The sequence below is a fragment of the Ornithodoros turicata genome, chromosome 2, assembly GCF_037126465.1.
Source record: "Ornithodoros turicata isolate Travis chromosome 2, ASM3712646v1, whole genome shotgun sequence".
NCBI classification, from domain to species: domain Eukaryota; kingdom Metazoa; phylum Arthropoda; class Arachnida; order Ixodida; family Argasidae; genus Ornithodoros; species Ornithodoros turicata.
In genome coordinates this window covers 100,034,359-100,056,055 of record NC_088202.1, presented here as the reverse complement: position 1 = coordinate 100,056,055, position 21,697 = coordinate 100,034,359, and the positions used below count along the sequence as shown (strand labels likewise).

The 21,697-nt window shown below is 46.8% G+C and overlaps 1 protein-coding gene across 2 annotated transcripts in view; it reads right to left on the bottom strand.

Annotated features, from left to right (window-relative positions):
- Positions 1-21,697, bottom strand: part of LOC135385833 (CUGBP Elav-like family member 4) — a 455,429-nt gene that overhangs the window by 224,003 nt on the left and 209,729 nt on the right. The window contains exon 1 of one of the 2 annotated variants that reach the window (XM_064615379.1): positions 5,297-5,433. The exons of the other annotated variant lie outside the window; for it this stretch is intronic. Within the exon in view, the coding sequence (XP_064471449.1) occupies positions 5,297-5,326 (30 nt within the window). The 5' untranslated portion in view covers positions 5,327-5,433. Of the gene's footprint in view, positions 1-5,296; positions 5,434-21,697 lie in introns of those variants that run through there. 2 annotated transcript variants of the gene reach the window in all.

Here is a 21,697-nt window from a genome sequence, read left to right as displayed (position 1 = left end):
TTATGCGACGACATGACTGACTTTTTACCTGTTTCCTTCTTTCTTTTCTTTTCTTAATGACTATTCCCTGTAATGCATGCCGTGAATAGCACGCGACAGAATGGGAAACGCGACGCATCATGCACTCGTCGTTCGCTCGTCCCAGGCAGCGTATCCCCTGGTGCACGTACACGCAAAGGCCGGCAGGTCTGTATACTACTGGTAGCGACCGGCTGAGTGTGCGACCCTGAATAGAGGTCCGATCACCCCCGGAGCTGCAGGACTCGGCATTTTTAGCAGGGCGCTCTACGGGATGAAGCACTTTTCTTCGGGGTTTCTTTCGAATCTCCAAAGATGTAAGATTTCCCCGAAGCGCAAATACTTGTACTTGTGTTGTGTGTACCCGCTATGTACCGTAAAGCACCACTTAGTCAAAAGTATCTCTGACTGACAGAAGTGGACGTCCACTCGCAGCTCCATAAGTGCCACTCTATAGCAGGAACAGTGATGGAAATCAAATTGAAATACTGGTACCGGAAACGGAAACATCCGAGTAACAAAAATGGAGACGGTAACGAAAACACGTCCGTTGCCCTTCCACGCCCGGAGAGTCCTTTTGTACTGAAGTAAACTTGTCTGTCTTTCTCAAATTACTACGTGTTTATTTCCACTCCACATATTAACCATTATTTTGCGCAGTGAACCAAAGTCAATCGCAGGACGCAGACCACCTTTGCATGTGACATGGGTCACGGTTATTATTACGCGTTAGCTACGCTAACGAACTTTGCCTGTACAGGGGTCAAGGTGCCCGCATGGCAATGATAATACGTGGTATTTGCAAACTGCCATTTGCCACCGCTGTGTCAATACAGAACGACGATATGTATCCTGCATGCAACGCATGTATCTATGCTTTTCTGTGAGTCATTGATCGTTCGATAGTCATCGATTGCAAAATGCCTCTCATACACGTTATTGGTTTGTGCCGCCGTAGACAATTATAGATGCGTTCCGTCCTGAGCTTTATCTCTGCTTTAATGACCATCTGTGAAACGTCAGTGAGCAGCAATAATGACACTCTGTGTCATTAACAGTGTGCTAAAATGAGCCTCTGTATTTATATGCGCAAAGCACTAAATTTGACTGTTATTCTGTTACTCGTCGTATCACATAATCTTAAATAGACACTAACGATACTCATACACGACTCAACTATTCTGCCACAGCACATCATGTCTCTTAATCCTTGAAATGCGATACCCGAGGCCCGTTGACACAGATTACTTGTGCCGAACCACAGAAGTCGAAGCATCTTTTGGATCAAAATAACCAAATAAAGGCTGAGCTGCCCTGAAGAAATATTACTTTGTTTTATCGGTTTACTTCTTTATGAACAGTTTCGCACATCCACGCAGGCAACAAAGGATTTCAATAAGGGACCCGTGTAAGAGACAACAGCTGTTTATTTCAGCAACAGTTGTCGCTATTTGATCACCACACGTTAAGTGCCTTATACGCGCATCACATCAGAAATCATGGCGGCTGTTTCTTCTTCAACGCAAGCGTTTCGTACTGTTAATGCTGTTTCATACTGTTAATGATGCCTTCCTCTACCAAGTGCATAAATTGCAAAACTAAGGGTACCCTGAAGCAGTGTTGCCGAGACACTTCTTGTTAAGTTTAGGGGAAGACAGAAAAAAAAAAAAAAAGGATTTCTGGAAAACAAGTTATAATCCCTTACATCCATTCGCTGCCACACAACTTCGAGAAGGCCTGGCAAAGGTACGCTATACCCGTACTATTGTCAGCGCCTGTTAAATTGGAACGGTTGTGCGGAAGGGTTTACCGGCCAACAGGAGCCCCCCTTAGCAACATCAAACATAAAGTTCACTTTGTTTAATGACGACAGCGCGTCGTATCCAACATCCCTCCTACGTGTGGTGAGGTATACGTTGGCCAGACGGGAAGGTGCATAATTACAAGACTAAGGGAACGCCAGGCGTCCATGAAATGCAGCACTCCGTCTGGTCACTTACCCGTGCACCGTAGAGATTGTGAGTGTACGCCTCTATTTAAAGCACTTCTGTGTGCGCGTCCTACAAAGACCAGGGTTCATGTGAAGTCGTAGAAGCATGAAGCATTATCGCGAAGTAGGGTTCGCACCTTTGTGTTAGCAGCCCGTCCCTCTATTAACATGATGCAGAGATAAAGTATCTTCAGTAAACGCAGACAAGTAGTGTGTTGTAAGTAGGTAACACACACAAGAGGGTGTTGTTGTTGTTTTCCTGTAACATATGATTATCCTCTTTTACAGTAGTCGCCCTGTGTGCTGTTCTTCATGTCTTTGGTTTGTGTTGATGCTGTTATATCACCATGTCAGAATATCGAATACCCCAACCTTCCACGTCCCTTCTCCCTATCAAAATTGCTGAGGGCTCAAAGCTCTTTTGACCTTTCTGGACAGAATCGGACTTCGATCCTTATTGTGAAGAGGCTCATTATTTCATCCCCCACATCACCACCAGCAATGGGGTAGAGTATCGCCTCTGGCGATGAGACTCCCCATTCATCACCTTAAATAAAGTTGCTGGTGGCATTGTATTGGTATTGTATTGTAAGCCAAATCGCAAACACCTTTGAATTTTCCCTTTTACACGGCTCTTTAGAGAAAGAATTAAGTTTTGTCAGCTTTAGTTGCGTGCCTGCGCGCGTGGAGTATCTAGCGTGGAGTAGCGTGAGAAGCATAATAGATATTCCCCAAATAACACACGTGCATTAAATACATATTGTGCAGAACAAATCACCTCATCTTCGCGTAACGCCATACATCGTGAGGCGGGACCATCATGGTCACCATATTCATCACCTACATCCCGCGGATTCACAAAGGGATTAATTATTGGGCGAACAATGATTCCATCAAAACCTGCACCTGAAGCTTTCCTATCTCAGCCTAACATTTTGGTGGAGGTGGGCTCTGGTGCTTCGTACCTGCTAGTCATGAATTGCTTAGCATCTCATCGTATGGATTGGTTTGGCGCATATAAAAATAAAATGTGAGATGTGGCGAAGACAGTCGGCTACACCAGTTCAATTAGACATGAAATAAAGCAAGTATTTTACGTCGAATTGCACTTTGAAAGCATCGTATGATACTAGTACCTTAGCGCATTACTATTACGTGACACAACTTCTGGGATACCATGTTTATAATTATGATGGAACTTTTTGGGGTTAAACCTGAATCCTCTCCGAATTCCAATGCAGCATCATGTATCGCGTACACTATTTAGCAGTAATCTGCACGTATGTCTGATGCAAATATTATTTGAGTGCAACGACAAACTATGTGAAGCACATTCATGTTACAACATGTGGTGCTTGGGACTATAATTCGTGAGGAACGCATGTTTGACCGATATGTGCACCTTTAACGGCAAGCCGCTTTCTGGACAGAAAGAAAAATATACCTCGACGGCACCTGAATATATCAATAACACCCGATTTCCCCCGAATCCGGGAAAGGCATTTAACCGGAAAAAGTAATAGCCTTGTTACGGGTGTTCAGTTAGAGCACAAAAATGCGTGTCACTGAATATACACTCAGCGGTGCTTTCCAAGAGTTCTGCGAGATCACGAAACGCGAATAAATACATAAATAAATAAATAGGTGAAAAATAAAACGAAGGAAGACACCGCACTGCGTGGGTTAATCGTACGACGTTCTTACATATCTTTTTCTTGGTAAGTGCGATAAACAATGGAATACCCATGACGTTTCGGGATTCCGTGAAACGGATGTCTTCCAAATTTTCGAATTATAACTTAACATGTGGTTATGATAGATGCTACGAAAATGAAGCCCATGAGCAATACAATACCGACGACGAGTCACCTGTCTACAGTACATTTTAACGCCGATCACAAAGCAGTCATTATTAGATGTGCACTTATAGTTTGGTTTGGGGCAAGGAAAAATAAAATGGAAAATACGGAGCCCTATACGGTCCTATGAGTAAACCCATTGGGGTATTTGTTCAGGGTGATGTTACAGTTGGGCAAGAGTTACCGCAGCACCCTTAGCACCCCCTAAAAGGTCTTGAAACACCCCTCCCTAGTGTTATCATATCAACCCAATTTGTATGAATATACAGGTTATTAGCTAGCTGATAAAGCTGTCATACCCCATCGAACCTCAACACCCTCCAAAGATGACAATCCAGAGCAAATTCCTGGAGTTGGGTATGGAAACTACGGTTATACACCGTATCCATTTCCACCCCCAGATTGTTCCGCGAATCAAGGTGAACAAAATATAAAACAACAGAATGACAACATCTATCATTACCTTTTGCATGCCAGTCAGGCGTTTTTTTTTTTTTCTTGTTTTCGGGAGTGCGACTGTTCCAAACAGAACAAATGACAGATCAACCTACGGGGTCAGTGTCATCACTCAGCACCATCACCTTTTTGTAAAAAAACAAGTTCGAGTCTCGCGAGTCTATGTCCTTGTACGTTTCGGTGCGTCAGTTGCAACAGCGTTGAACAAAGGCCATATTTTTTCATGAGTGAATTTCCTCGCAAACATTTGGGATATATGTCTTGTTAGAAACCTCACAATCACCGCAAGGAAACGGCTAAACAGACGAGAAATCATGGACGCTCGTTCAACAATACTGTTCACGGTGAGCTCAGCTAACTTTCCACGTTAAAAGGACGCTATAACTAGTCTCCTTTATTTACCGCTGTGACAAAAGTGGGCGACATTCATCGCTCGTGCTACCGTACAATGACTTTGCTGGCTAGCGTTTATTCTTCCCGCGGGGATGTCACACAATGCCGCGCAATGAGCACCACGCGGCAGGCTCATGAGGCCGGGACGCCGGTTCATAACGGACGAAGCATCGGCAAGCCGGTTATGATGGGCAGAAAATGCAACAGCGTTGCTCGTCATGCTACGTCGCTGCTCGTCGACGGTGCTGCGCTCGGCACGGCAAGCCGCGCTACATAATCCGTTAAAACGTGTCGTCAGGTATACGGCGTGCCCGGTCACGGCTGACACAATAGATGCTGCCTTACAAAACGCAGCAACCGGTTCCCTCATTTGATACATGCTCTCTCCCCGCAACGTCCGGTGATAAAAAAAATGATGACAAAACGACGCTTGGCGAGCGAGAGCAGCCTGCGTTCAACAGAGCGGAATGAGAGATTCCCCCCTCGGCCGCAGCGAGCGATGAAGCTGCGTGAGTCGTAACAGACGCGACAGCCGCTGGACAAAGGAATCGTCGTATGAAACTTCAAAAGTGTCACTTACTGTTGGCTTGGCTTGCACCACGATCGCCATAGTGTCCCCAAAGGGTGGAAGCAACAGAGTGCTATGAGCCTTGTATAAAACGCACGTCCCGACGCACCGTGCCGCTAGTGGGTCGTCAGCTGACAGCGAGCCACGGGAACAACGCTCGCTACTTGGGCCCCTCCCGGCGTGTCACGTGACGCGTCACTATGGATACCGGCCCCGAGATCCGGCCTCTTCCCCGCTGTTAGGGAAATTCGCGCTCTAGTCTAGGGAAGAACGCCGCGTGAGTGCTGTGAGGTGGCAGAGTTGAGATAGAGGGGTCTCTCGTGCTCCTCGGATGCCCCCTGTTGTTCATCAGTGTTTTTTTTGGTTATTCGTATAGGTTCTGACTCTCTAGTTCTTTTTATAGCGTTGTGGTGGAGCACAAAAGGCAGAGAGAGATAGTTTTGCAAAGGGTTTAACAAGTGTTGCGAAAAATTCGACGGTGGATAGGAGGGCGTTGCTGCAACGGCGTCATAACGTGTATGCATTAATATTCACTGGAAATGATATGACCTGCTGCATTTGTCTAAAAACGAAATCGCTTCCCAAGTTTCCTTCATCGGATGAGTCAGAATTTAAGTTACACTTTCTTTTCGTAAACATCATTGAGACATTGGGGAAGGGCGGTGCATTTGCAAACGCTCATCAATTAAATGAAAATTCAAACTTTTCAAGTTTAATCCGAACGCTTTCAGCACCCCTCTCAGCAAAAGTATTCAAGAAAAAAGATCGTATCCATACTTAGTGAGTTTTTTCGAGTAATTAATTGGTTTCGGTTCACATAATTCTTGCGTGGAGCAAAGTAGCAATGCGCTGTTTAATTTAACTATTCGACTGTCAATTATGGGTGATTCGCCTGGTTCACACACGGGGGTGACGGAAAACCAGACGGAAGGGACGATTCGGTATCAGTTGTCTACCCCCGACTGATACACAGCGCTCGTTGTGCATTCGTCGTCATCAAGATAAAAGCACACTATCTCACCTACCGAACGACAGCACTGCGAGCGCTGCGTACCAGCCAGGTACAGAAGAAGGAATACCGAATCGTCCCTTCTGGCTATTCCTTATCTTCCGTTTCAACCGTGTGTCAAGCAGGCGGATGAACATGTAATCGAGAGCCGGAGAGCTGAGTGAGAGGGCGCATTGGTACGCTGAACCGCACAAGAATTATGTAAACCGAAACCAATCAATTACTCGAAAAAATCACAAAGTCTCGTCGCAGGTTTTCCTTGAATATTTTTCACAGGAACTTCGACAAGTACGAGAAAGGTGCCGAAAGCACGCGAAGTAAATCTTAAAACTTGGGATTTTATTTAATTAACGAGCGTATGGAAATGAGCCTCGCGCTCCTCAGCGCTTGGTCGATGTCTAAATGATTTTCACCAAAAAGGAAGTCCTTGACTATCGCTTGCCGTTTCTAAACTATTCAAAATACAAAAATAATATTTTGAGTAGCTGTATCCGTCCACAAAATACTAGCTTAAGTTACTATGCGAAACAGTCAGAAATGCACTAAAATGTTGATTTTGGAGATACGTGAAATATTTCGTCATTACATGATGCTCCTATATTCAACATGTATCTTCCTTATACATTTTCTTCAGCCCAAATATTGCTTCAACAGCGAAGGGTACTAAAATGTTTAGTTCTTTTACATGTAGTACTTAGGAGTCTGAATCCGAACGTGATTACAGAAAGGCACGCACTAGACCGTTGACAAACCCGCAGTAATACGATTGTGTACTCACATGGCACATCTTACGCCCACGCTAAAACTATTTAGAGAAAGGCTATTAAAAGAAAACAACATCTATATCAGTTAACCCATTAATGGCGTTAAAGGTATCGTAAAAAACCTGACAGGCAGTTTATGTTCGCGGCGTAGTTTAACAGCTTGTTGCTTGTAAACCCAGCACAGCAAGCTATACATATGACAGAGAACGCCACGTAGTTTTAATTTGCTCGCAAAATTAACGGAACATAAAACAGCTGGGGGCGACGTCTGGTGGCAAGTAATCCTCAATTCGTCAAGCAACAGTGATCTACGTTTCCGACTGACATGCTGCTCCTGATTGCTACGTAGCCGAAGTAGCCAACTTCTTTCGCGTTAGACCCAGTGTTGTCCCCATGCAATGTAGTTTTGCCGCCGCACTCGATGAGGAATGCGCAGATGGTGACCACTTCGCCACAGTGTTGCCAGTAATTTTCGATTTTAATTTTCTAAAACACTCTGAGCGCAATCGGGACGAAAATTGTGACGCAAGAGTACAGAGGGCTATCGAATCAATAAATCTTCTGAGAGTGCACCTCTACTGCTTATAAGGTACCTTTAAACGTACCTACCACTGACGCAAAGTTTGAAGCCATTTACACTTTTACTTTTTCCATTCGTCATAATCAATTTATCTGTTGTTGTTGATCGCGTCATCGTAATGTACATTTGTACACCACAGTGTTTCCACCTGGACCACTCCTCTTAGCAGTGTCACTGGGCAGCAGAGCTGGATCTGCAAGATATCGATACAGATCAGATATATAAAAGAAAAACACATTTTTTATCGTTTAGATTTTTATTTGTTAAAAGTGTATGGGAGCAGCACTGATGCCATTTTTACAGGCGGGTTATGCGGCAAGGCGGGCATCCTGCGGGAAAGCGCGCATGTAACTGCTGGACGGCTAACTATATACCTAAAATTCATTAATTAGCCTTTCAATTATATGTTCTCGGGAAAACGCGAGACAGCACGATTAGAGGCAACAATTATTGGAATCCAGACTCTCTTTTTTTAAAATCCCGAAACGAGCACGTACTTTGATATATAAATCGCCAAATTTTGATAAGCAAATTAATCAAAAACAGGAATACGCGCTTCTCGAGCGCAGAAACGACATGAACTTCGGCTTATCTGGGTCGAAACCATCCACCTATCACGTCAGAGCCTACTCCCATCAGCTCCATCGCTACAAAACACGTGGCCAAGCGACGCAAAAGCCCGTCGTTCCTTTTGTGCTCCAGGAGCGCGTGGTTTCGGCTGATTTGCAAAGCAAAATTTAGCGATTTATTATATATCAAAGTACGTATTAATTTCAGGAGTTTTGAAAAAAAAAAGTGGATTTAAATAATGACTGGTTTCAATTCTGCTATGTCGCATTTCCCCTAAACCATCTAATTAATGATTTTACGGTAATTAATCATTCAGTAGTTACATACCTCTTTCCGACAGGATGTCCTCCTGACCCCATATCCCGTCTGTGAAAACCGCATCTATGTAGCTATCATAGTTCTATTATAAAAATTCTGTAAATGACAAAAAAAAAAAAAAAGCACGCCTTGCACAGAGAAACACCGATACACTTGTCGGCTTCTTCTATCAACCACGGAAGTCGCAATGAACTGTACTCGGTCCTCGGTCCTCTATTACGTTTCTTGGGAACCGCAGCCCACATCTCATGTGACACAAGTTCTGGTGGCCTTCTTAATACATGTCGCCTATGTTGCAGCCTCGCTCCTTCAGTCTTCAGTATCCTGCTTTGTACTGTGCCTCCGGTGTTTTTCATAGTATATGCCATACACAGCATACTGTTATAAAAATGCCCTCCCCCGTTCCTGGATTGGATTGGATTGGATTGGATTGGAAAAGAAAGAAAAAATATGGAGAGGTTAGTCCCGACCCAGTCACAACTGGTTACTCCAAAACGCGTTTGTGGGTGAAAAAATAGAGACAGAAAAAAGAGAAGAACAAATAAACAAACAAACAAAAACAGGAAACAGGAAAGAGGTAGAGTGGGTGAAGCAGGAGAAAGGTATAAAGGAAAACGGGGGAAAGGAAAGGGGGAGACCTTAGGCACCGAGAAACACTCAGTGGCTCACAATGTCATATACCGTGTGAACACAGTGTCACAGAAGTTGTCACAGTGTGTCAAGCAGGTTCGAAGCGGCAAGGAAGTCCACAAGAGCGCGCAACGCTGTCACCTGGTGATGGGCAGGCCCCCGTTCCTTATGCAGCAGGTCTGTAGGATTCCTAGACATGCCACTTTTGATGTCCCCCTCTCTCGTATCCTGCGAGTCTTATTTCAAGACTAAAAACAGCGGGGTGGTGGGAGGGAAGGGTGGGGGGCCTCGCCGTTGCTGACCACACGCAAGTGGGCAGCACAGGTGGTGGTGGTGGTGGTAGTGGTAGTGAAAGGGCTCGCCGCAGAACAGATGGTGGTGGTGGTGGTGGTGGTGGAAGGGTCGCCGTTGTCGGCCTCACAGCGATGGGCAACGTCACGACTAACGCCCTTGTGTAATGAGCGTCATGGGCCGGCTTCTGATGGAACTGTGCCGACATATGTCTGAAAGCGTCTGAGGAAAACCCAGGAAAACCCACCCGCACAACAGAAATTCACCGCACAACGCGTTGTGTGCCAATCATTGCGCCGAATGATACAATGATGGCCTCTGGTCTAAGGAGAAAGCTAGAACCCTTTATGCCGCAACTATAACGCGTGGCCAACTTACCCGAAGAAAACGTACGTTTCCCATTTTCTGCAAATCAGGAATGGGAACGATATCGTGCTGAATAACGGTCGCTTCTGAGCGTCTCGTAGTCATTTGCCCGTGACCAGGACCCGGTTGGCCTCCAAAGACTAGATCTCCCGAGTGACTATATAGGATCGCTTTGTTTTCTCGCGCTTTCTTCGATTTTTACGGCAGGCAGACCGCTCAATATCAACGTCACTCCACTCCGCTCGGAGCGTCGCTGTGAAGTTCCGTTTTTAGAGTGGTGTATCGTGTGCCGTAGCTCTTGCGAGATGGCACTGCCACAGCACTGTCGGCGCAGCCACGGCACGGTCATCTTCCGTTTCGTTACAAGTGCAGAAATTAATGCAATGAAGTATAGATGCCCTTCTCTCCCGCCGACTCTATGTACGAAAGGTCGCTACCTGCGGATGTTACTGGCCCTTCAGAAGTCTCTTCATGCTCCAAGTAACTTAGTTAACCGCCTGTAATGTAGATGAGTAACCCGGTTTAACACTTCCGCACCTGCTGTCTTGTCAGAACTCAACAAAACAGCTGAGAGCTGCTCAAAGAGACAGAGGCACGCAACAAGAGAACACAGTTTGGAGATGTTTCCGTTTTCTACACGATATCCAACAGCCCCACAACAAGAAGGTAAAGCCGAATGCTGATGATACAGCAGCAACTGGACTTAAGATATCGAAATCGTGGTTGAAAGAACAAAAAAGTTCATGTTCGACAGTAAACGATGTAATCGAGAGGGAGTGTTCGGCCTTCCTGGGAACAAACAGGACGTAGCACGTCAAGTTAGCCTCGGGGCTTTTTTTTTTTTTTTTTCTTGTGACAACATGACACAAAGCTCTGCGTTTCTTTCTCGAAGACGGCTGCTCTACCGATAAAAAGGGGGAAAGAAAAAACGTCATTTGAACGATGGATAGTATTGACTCTAAAGCCGGAAAGCTCCCGATTACAAAGGAGTCTCTATCTGTTCCGTTGTCATGTCGTCCCCTCTCAGCCTATCGAACGTCCGTGCCTGCGTGTATACTTTGCGGATATCTATACGCGAGGCTTAAAGAAAATAAACTTCCACGTTTCTCTTCCTTTATATACAGCTGTATCTTAGGAAACGACAAAAGGATGACCTTACATGCTCTCTAGCGAAAAAGGGATGGTAGACTGCTGTATACACACATTGCACATACTTTTCGTGTATCGCTCCGCTGCAACGCTCAACTACGAGGTTCCTGCTTCACGATAACTTTGTTTTTCTTTCGTGTTAGCATGCGCTCCGCACAATGTGTGTACGCATAAATAGCGACAACAAAAGGGGGGATAGGGAGGATTTTTGTGTCCTGAACCAACTAAAGAAGAAACTGTACACAAGTGCCATTCGTCCGTCCTAAACGACGGCCGGAAAGCAAAGAAGACTACACCCATCACAGCCGGCGCAAGCATTCGCATGTATGCTATTCAATGTATGCGTACTAAGACCAAGGTGTACTGCCGGTCATTGCCGGACATTCCCCCGTAAAGCCGTGAAGTAAACGGAACTGCCGTAGTGAGCCGGGGTATAGCTGGTGCATGTACATCTTGAACATTCATCGGTAAGCACAGGGTGCATGGAGAAGGACGGGACACGAGAGGTTTCTCGTCATACTTTATGCTCGATGCCCTTCCTACAGAATATTTAGAGAGCAAGGAAGGCCAACAACAACAACAGATAAATTAATGATGATGAATGAGAAAATTCGCCACATGAGGTGCGGCCCACTACCCCAAGGCACAATGGGCAGGATGAAATGTGTCCTGATGATGAGGTGATGAACGACGCTGAATGGGGGTCGACGGTCAGTGGAGACAGTGAGACATCAACAGAACGCTAGGCAAACACACAACACACAAAAACACACACCCAGCACATAGGTACATCATAGGGTAGAGAGGAGACCGGTGTGTCGGAGAAAAATCTGGAAGTACTCGAGAGCTTGGCAATGGTCGATCTGGTTAGGCGAAGGGCCGAGGATGGTTGCCAATTGAATGGTGCGGCCGCGATCGATTGCAGGTGACACTGCAGGAGCTGCTCTTTGGGAGGTGTAAAGATGGCAGTCGAGTAGCACATGCTTGGTATCCGCCAAAACAACACAGCGAGAGCAGAGCATAGAGTCGGAGCGGCCAATCACATGCTCGAAATAGGGGGTGAATGCAACCTCGGCACGAAGCCTGTGCACCAGCGATGCAAAATGGCGAGGCACAGGGGAAGGCATGGCGAAGCAAATGTCAGGGTCCACGTCACGCATAAGAACTCTTGATGGAATGTTACGGGACCATTGCGCATGTGCGAGAGGCCTCACCACATCATTGAGGAAGGTTCGCCTGTCGCCTTTGGGGAGGGTAATCCGCACGCTTGATCGGGAATGATACGCAACTGCTACATCCCCGTCAGCATCTTCATTGCCGCGGATGCCGCAGTGCGCAGGAACCCACTGGAAGTAGATAGGGTGCCCGTTCATCTTAAGACGACTTAGTTCCTCCAGTATTTCCACAACCACTGGCGCCAGTGATCCACGAATACCCATGTTCGCTATACACCGAAAAGCTGCCCTGGAGTCGCACCCAGCTGCTGATATCGACGGATGGAATGTGTTTGAGGGAGAACAAAATGGCATGCAACTCTGCAGACGTGGATGAGGTGCGGTGCGAGAGACGGTATGTGTGGCACGACGACACAGTCGGAATTGTAAAGGCAGCAGTAGAGCTGTGTGAGTTGGTCGACCCATCTGGGAATACTGCAGTGTGCAAAGGGTAACGGCACTGCATCATGTCTAGCGCAATTTGTTTACACACGGGTGGTGCTGCAACGTGATCCTTCTTGTTCTTGAGCCCAGGAATGGTAGTAGAGATTGAAGGTGTCGAAAAGACCCACAGAGGGGACCTGATGGGGACGATTGATCTGCCAACAAAGACCAGTAGCAAACGGCTTTACAGCAGCGATGCAGCGAGAAATGTTGCTGTGCCTCCGCTTTTTGAGCTTCGAAATCAACGGGTGACGGCGGTGTTCCGCGACGAGGCGTAGATAATGGCGCACAGTTTCTCTGATACGTAAGACCTCTACTGGCAGCTCTCGGGCCTCTGCCACCGCTATGCGCGTTTCAGCGGCGCGGGATACACCGAGGCAGATACTCAAGCTTCTGGCCAACATACATCAAAGTCTTTGTTCAGAAGTTCTTGAGATGCCGTGTAAGACCGGTGGGCTGTACAGAATGGTTCCCCGAACCAATGCCCCATGAATCGATAGGAGCGATTCCTGGCCATGCAGCCCCAGCGAAATGGGGAATGGGATTGCTCCAGCGTTGAACTTTCGCTTCCAGGTACCTGATATGGGCGCTCCACGAGAGATTGGCATCCAAGATAACACCTAGGAATTTATGTCACTTCACTTGGCTGAGTGTATTATTGCCTAGCAAAAGGGGGAAGGCGCTCATACGTTTCCGCATGAATGGGAGCACAACTGTCTTCTCAGCCGAGATGTCCATACCGGCCTTGGTGAAGTACTGCTGAACCGCATCCAACGAGTTTTGAAGGCGGCGTTGAATCGCTGAGCTTGATTTAACAGCTGTCCAAACGCACACATCGTCTGCATATACAGAGAGCTGAACTTTGCGATGAACACAACGCTTGAGATCAGCCATAGCCAAATTGAAGAGAATGGGACTTTTCGGTTTTTTGTGTGTCACCGTCCCGAGTGCGGACGAAAATTGTTCTGTTGGACAAGAAGTCAGCCACCGTGACGAAAAGTCTGCGAGATACTCTAGCCCGGAGGAGGGTGTGCAAAACATAAGTGTGACTGACCGTATCATACGCACGTTTGACATGAAGGAAAACAGCCTCGACAATCCTCTTGCTGCTCTTGGCGAATTCAACAGCAGTCACAAGGTCCATAAGGGAGTCAACTGAGCTACGGTGTCGACGGAAGCCCGCCATCTCATCAGGGAAAACGTGATTCCTCTCGAGCAACCATTCCAGCCTGTGTAGAACCATCCGCTCCATCACCTTACCAACACAACTGGTAAGGCTAACCGGACGGAAGCAAGGAAGGCCAGTATGACGTAAACACTTGTATTTTTCGACATGGCTGAAAATCTGTTGTCGATGTCACCTATGCTCGTCTGCGTAGCTTCAAGGATGTCTTTTCAAGACTTGATGAACTTCGCAAAAATGCCAGCGAATGACAAGATCTTGCGGCAATGTCATGTGAAGGGCTAGGGAACTTCTAAGGCGCTACTGACCTGACAGATGAGTATCATGCCAGCAAAAATGATAATTCGTTGTTTTACTTCGCGAGATAACTATGATCATGCGCGCCGGCAGAGTAGTAGGTCTGCGGATTAATTTTGCCTACCTGAGGGTTCTTTAACGTGAACTGAAACATTCGCACAGGACACACCGTATTTAACGTCCCGGCGTATCAAGCCGAATTCCGCTGGGCGTTTTCGTGCAGCGCAGTGTAGTGTGTCGATGTGGTTTGACCATAGATGGTGATGGTAACAGCTTGCCGTTGTTGCCCTCACAGCTGTAGGAACGAACGAACAGTGAAAGGAACGAGCAATGAACGCGACGGTGCTGGATTGAAGTGACCAATGTAACATGCAATCGTAATGTACGCTCCAGCCAGTGGTGTAACTTATTGTGCACTACAACGACCAGCGGAATTCGCCATTACTTGTACTCTGCCATCAAGTTCGTGGTGTCTCCTCGGCCGGATCCCAATCCGCAACCTGTGGTTCAACAGCAAAAATGACATCTATATTTATGGCTCTACTTCGTCACCAGGTGGGTACATTGAAAATAGTTGTATATAAGATTATGAGGCAAGCGAGCTGGTGTAGATTACTTGAAGAAGAAGACATTACCTTGAGGATGAGGAGACACACAGATGTTGAGTTCGCTGTTCAAGGTGGTCTCTGTGTGTCTCCTCATCCTCAAGGTAATGTCATCTTCTACTTCAGGAAAATAGTTGTTTGAAAGCTTTGAAAATGCACTAGATATGAACATAAAGGAACAAACGAACACACGATATCACCGTCATACGTTTTTAGTTCTCCCAGTCTCGGGTTTTCATCTTCGCTTGCTGGAGTTGGCAATAAGTTAGCGGGCACCATCATTCAACGAAAACGTAATGTGATAAAGCTGCCCGTTATTAAAAGTACATTCGTTCTGTGCATTATTTGAAGAGGTGCTATGGAGTTAGTAGTCAACAGCGAGGCGTCATATTGTTGACCCATTATGGTTCATTGACATATTTCGGAACGGTAAATAACTACAGACGATCGGAACAATCTCCAAAGAATAGAACTGCATGCAGGCTGCATAGAGTGCGCTAAGGTCTTACTGAAGTGAGCAAATCACATGCAGACAAAGCCTGCTTTTCTCTAAACGAGTGAACTATGAGGGGTTTGTACTGGGTTTATGAATTTTCTGTCTTCCCTAATACAATACTGTGGAACCCTATCCACAAGACTCAGCTTTTTGTGTTTAACCCGTGTGTGAATATACACTGCCAGTGTACTGCCAGAAACATATTTTCTGGTTAGGATATTTAATATAACCAAGTAAACTTGTGTAGCACAACATATTTTCTATAGTGCAAATTCGCGCAGTAGGGAAGAGTACTGAAGAAGAGATGCGCAAGTCAGCATTTGTTATGAAGCGCACTGCTCTCCTCTGGAGAGCGCGCAGTTTATATGAGCTGCTGGTTGAAGTGTTTTCCCGTATTAATATGCAATAGTAGAGCTCGGAATATGCCAGGGCGTCATAAATGCCTCTCACCAACCACTTTGAGAGTTATCTTCTGATACGATTAATGGCACTTATAGATTTAGATATTGGTTCGACTAACTTGTTCACATGAGTATTATTAATGAGTTTTCATGGAAACAACGGGTTTCAATGGTTTGTATCTCGCCAGCCACGAAAAGCAGAACAATAATATTTTTCCCCTCAGCACTCTGGTGTGCGCTGCAATGCGTGCGATCAACCATATCTATCAATGTATCGGAACCCTTTTCACGTCAATTTTAACCAAAACACCATGACGGTAGATGGGCACGAAGCAACAGTCGTTCGCAGCAGGTTCAACGCAAAAACGAGACTACGGGCTTTACGTGCAGTTTTGAAGTATGTGTGAACTTTTTCAGTTATGGTTTTTGTTCGCGTAGCCTTAATTACCATTGGTATAATGTAAGTCTTAACTTACATCACGAACCTAACGGGACAATGCCCTGCGGAGATCTTCAAGAGCACTGGAATCGTTTGTACAAGCGCGCTGCTGTACCATATTCTTCCTTACGGTCAGAAGCCACACAAGCGGAACGAGCTGCAACCATGTTTGCACACAGCACCACTGGGTGCAGTAATTCTTCCGGCTGAACGAAGCAACGGTAATCCGGTGGAACTACAGAGACGATGAATTGAGGATTAGGACATACCGCAAACCACCCCGCGTGGGTGCTGTTTGCAACCGCAGAGGATTTGCAGCACGACGAGCTACTATCACGCTGTCCGTGTGTCTTTCTACTTGCACCGGGATGTCTGTATGGCGTAGAAGCGACACTCCTTTTATATATTAGGACCGCTGCCGTTAGTCAGAGACAATGCGTAACACTAACACTGCTCTAAGACGTCGTGTGAGATGAACTTGCACGTACACGGTGTTTCCTGCAATTTTCGACGGTCAAGGCCGCCGCTATCGCTCCTTCTAAACGGTAATCTACAAAATAAATCGTAACAGCACATTAAAATTCACGACATGTAGAATGTAAAAAAAAATGTCAAACAGAACAAGCCACATATACCAAAGGAATGTCGTACGTGGAATACGCCTCCACCAGGATCGTGCCATACTGACTTCCAGCTTCAGCGCAAGGCAGCATTAGTGATTCGGAACATTTGCTTAAATAGGTTTGATATAACCAAATTTCTCCAAATCTAAAGTAATTTGCTGACAGGCTCCCCTAGGCACACAGATACAGTCCTTTGTGCTCTCGTGACGTAATCATTCTAAAAACAACAACAAGTACATGTAGTGACGATGAGTAACTGTACGACTCATTCTGAAACTTCACAGCAAAACACACTCATGGCCATTTAGCAATCCAAATGATATCGTTCTGGCTTCTGATTGTTGAAAACGGAAGGCGTACACCGTTTCTGTAACACTTTACATACACGAGAAGTGTTACAGAAATCGCATGCGCCCCTCTCTATCTCAACGCTCATTCTCAATGCGAGCTGATCTTGAGCGTGCTATGTAGTGAAGGTCCATTTTTCGAGTGTAACCTAAAAGAGAGGCTCCGCGATTTCGGTGTTAATTACGGGACAAATTTGCCGTACGTTGGGTCGGTGTTTAATTTAATTTCCCTAGAAACCATTGTTTCAAGAGTGTATCTGCTTTTCTGTTTATGTCGTGGCGTTTATTTTGTTTGTTCTCTGACAATCGGGGACTATTTGAATTGCGAAAGAAACAACGGCGGCTGTTTTAAATCGTAAAATAATCAGTGAGATAGTATATCTTTTTCTCGTGAAAGCAAGGTGAGCGGCACAATCTAAAATTGACACTCAACAAATAGCGGAGCATACTCTCCCAAGTTCGTTACTACGGCAAGAAGGTCCACCACAGCTACCACCACCAGCACTTGCGTAAGTTTGTCGCCAGAAATAGCTGCCGTACCGAGCAGAGAACATACCTTCTGAAAGTGTATATTTCACGCTGCAAGGGCTACGCTCGTCAAGACACATCGAGAGAAGGCCAAGTGCATGCCATGTGGGTCCGTGTGTACGTCAGTGCACACCGTGAAGCGCTCAGTGAAAATAGCGCGCGTGATATGCGGAGCCTGAATACGCAGAGCGAACCATATCGTCGCATAATACGATGCATTCGGTGAACGTGAGTGTGACGAGAGGGAAGAAGATGATGCCGGACTGTCTCGTGGTTGGGGGCAAGGAGAGGAGAATAAAGTTTGGCTAACGGCCATTGCTCTCAGATGGAAGAAGAAGAAGAACAGAATAAAGTTAGGTGTGAACTGGCACAGACGTGGACTCGTTCTCTTGTCCAAGAATTGACCCGTGACGGTCTACAACGTCACAACTTGGCGCCCGAACGGGCACCAGGGAAGGCAGCGCTAACGACTACGTTTATGCCAGGTGAATGTGGGGACGAAGATCGTCCTCTTCAGATTGAGCCACGTAGGCCTCGCCGGAACGTTCCATCAGCCATGACAGAAGACATGGAAGCGTTCTTTCACTTGGATGATGAAAGCAAAGCTACAGCGTACAAGAACGCATTGGACAACGGCTCTCGCTTGACAACTCAAGTGGAGGAACTATATCAACGTTTGACTTCGTTGGAATAGTCACACGACAGAGAGCCTAGGCAACAGTCTGTGTCTTCCACTCAAGCTCAAGATGATGCGAACGGAGAACAACAACAACAACTTTATTTTCGGCCTTGGAGAGTGGGGAGTTTCATCGCAACAGGCGATACTCTACCCCAGTGCTTGGTGGAATGGGGGGAATAAAATAACGAGCCCCTTTACAATAACGATCGAAGTCCGATGGTGTCCAGAAATGTCAGAAGAGCTTTGAGCGCAGAGCGTTGCTGGGCTGGATTGGGCCAGGGACCAAGCAATTTCGGTAGGGAGAAAGGGCGAGAGTCCAGCTGACGAAGAGACTCACTCATTCACGCTCAAGAGAAACTCACGCTCATTCATTCTCGCTCATTCTATAATTAAACCTCTGCATACCGCTTGCACAGCTGTACGTTTTCTCTTCACAAATTGGTGGAGGTGCGAACATCATTCAGGCAACGGAAACCCTTATTTCTTCACTCCTGGCTCCTGTGATCGGGAGAATTGACCACCTGGAGCAGCAAGTATCCCATGAAAGCACCCTCTGCGGCACCGATGAGGAGTCGGAGCCAAAGAAGAAACCTGCCCGAAAGCAGAAAGGGAAGGCAAAGGCGACCGACCAGATGAAGTTGCAGAACGAGGGTGCGGTTAAGGATCAGCGTCTAACGACAGCAGCGGTGAGCGCTGCGCCGACACTGACCAAAGATATCGTCGGCTGGTTCCATCAAGTGGCTTTTTGATGAACATTTACCAAATCCCTGATGAAACAGCTATTCCACTGCTTATTCCGAAGCTCCCCGCGAAGGATTTTGCGTGGATGCGCTACGACCTTTTGAGAGAGAAGGTCCAGACTTGGAATGACATGAAGCGTCTTTTCCGTCGTCGTCATCACTTGGACAGCCCAGTCGAAAATCGTCAGAAGATGTTCGCACGCTGTCAGAAGCTTGGTGATTCCTGCACGGAGTACGCAGTTGAGAATCTTCAGCTCTTAGAGGACTGCTCATTTGACGGCACAGAGGAAGAGAAATGCACGATAATTCTTTCCTCACTGGCAAGTCAACCCAAGCGCCATTACTTCGACAAGACCTTCAAGTCGCTGGATAAGATGTCATCTTTCCTGAGGTATGACCGGAATTTCGCACCCTCGGAGAAGCCGAAAGAGAAGGTTCTGCGAGTGGATACTCAAGACAAGGGTAGGGCTATGCATCAGGACGAAGCACGCAAGCCTACGCACACAGCGAAAGGGAACGAAAGTCCGAAAGAATCGAAAGGACCACAAACCTCTAACGCTAGGGCTTTTGTCAGATCTGATACCGCACGTTCGGACCGGTCGCAAAAGAAAGATGTGGAAAGGTTATGTCTGAACTGCAAGAAGATGGGTTATTTTGTCACCTGGTGTCCTGAACCTTTGTCTCAAGAGTACCTGGAGTGGCAGCGCCTGGTCTCACAAGCCGCAAGTGGTACTGTAGGCAAACGACCACGTGATGCCTCTATACCACCTGCAGGGAGGTATCGGAAGTCCAGCGCGTAACGTGCTCCAAATCTGCGGGTCTGAAACGTATCCCAATACGACTGGGTGGATACAGCTTTCCCGCTCTTCTGGACTCTGGATCGTCTCGCTGTTTGATCAGCGACAGGGTTCTACGGAGGCTACCCCTCGAAATGTTACCAATCACAGCTCACCTGGTAGCGGCCAATGGACAAGCCTTGGGCGTTCTCGGTGAAACGAAATGTGAAGTCGAAGTCGACGGTGAAAAGTTCACGCTGGCCTTCATTGTGGTTTCGGAGTTGGAAGACGACATTCTACTGGGAGACTACTTTCTGCGCTTGTCCAAAGCAGTTATCAACTGGGCCACGAACTGTTTCGGGGTTTTCGGCGAGCCGACACTGAGGGTCTACTCAGTTTCGCAACAAATCGTGCCTCCCTTGACGAGAAAGTACATACGGGTACGCGCCGACTTTCCTTCAGCGACTGGTGACCTCTACGAAATCAGCGGAACCGTAGCACCCCTTCGTTGTCAACTACTAAGTGTACAGCCCGGTATCACAGAGAAACATACGTTCCAGGTACTGATGATAAATACGTCCTTGCGTCCAGCAGTACTGATGGAAGACACAACTGTTGGCGTGGCTGAGAAGGTGACAGCTCTGGAAGAGGTTCCCCTTACTGAAGAAGACATGCAGGTCGTGCATAAAATTGCATGCCCTCCACTGAGTGAAGAGAGAGGACCCTCGATCGTCTGCTCGCGTACAAACGAAGTTGACATAAGTGGCATCATGTTCAACAACGGCATATCGTTGTCGCCGCAGGAGGAAGAAACCGTGAGGGCCTTACTCTCTCGTAACCAAGGAAACTTTGTCAAGGATTCTATGGACTTGGGATGCTGCGATCTGCATCACCACTCCATAAACACTGAACTGAACCACTCCATAAACACAGGCGACTCTCACGGTATTACCATTAAAAATTTACGTAAAATTACGCGGATCAGCAACAGCAGAAGTGCCGTAGCTCCATACGGGACTCTAACACTGCCGTTAGGATAGGCGAACAGCGCCTGTGATGGTATACTTTCCGAAATTTTCGTCAAATACGCGCATGGGCAATGGCACAAGCGCCGTAGCCATATGCGGTACTCTAATAGTGCCGTTGGCACGGGCGAACGGCTACTGTGACATTATACCATCAGAAATTTACATACAATTACGCGAATCGGCAGCGGCACAAGCGCCGTAGACACATGCGGCATTCCACGGTGCCGTTAGCACAGGCGAGCGGCGACTGTGATGGTATACTGCAACCTAAAACCGTAAAATTACGGTGCATCGGCAACGGCACCAGCGCTGCAGTCATATCCGGCGCTTCAACAGTGACTTTTAGCAAGGGCGAACGGTGGCTGTGACTGTACTGTGAGAAATTTATGTGATGTTACGCACATCGGCAACGGCACAAACGGCGAATAGCCATATACGGCACTTTGACAATACTACTGTTTACACGGGTAAACGGCGACTGTGCCGGTGTACCACGAGAAAGAGAGCACGGTAAAATCACTGCTCATCAGCAACGGCGGAAAGCCATAACCATAACTGACACTTCAAGAGTGCGTAAGTATACGGATGAACGGCTTTTGTGACAATCGAAGTAAATGTAGAAGTAGATGTGTGCGCCGAAGGCTTTTCTGCTTTCTATTTCTGTCTTTTTTTTTTCGGCTGCAGGGTGCTGTGAATGCGCAACTTCTATCCGGCGCCCATTTTCTTGGTGGTGGGGTGTCGTTGTTTGACCGAGCCGTTGGAAGGTAAGTCCCGAAGGGAACTGTGCCGACATTAATGTCTGAGGCGTCTGAGGAAAACCCAGGGAAAGGTAACAGAAACGGTAACAGAAACGCAAACGACAGTAATTTACGGTAATAATTCGGGTACCGCAGGACACGAATTATTGCAATTCTTTACCATATCATGTAGGTAAAT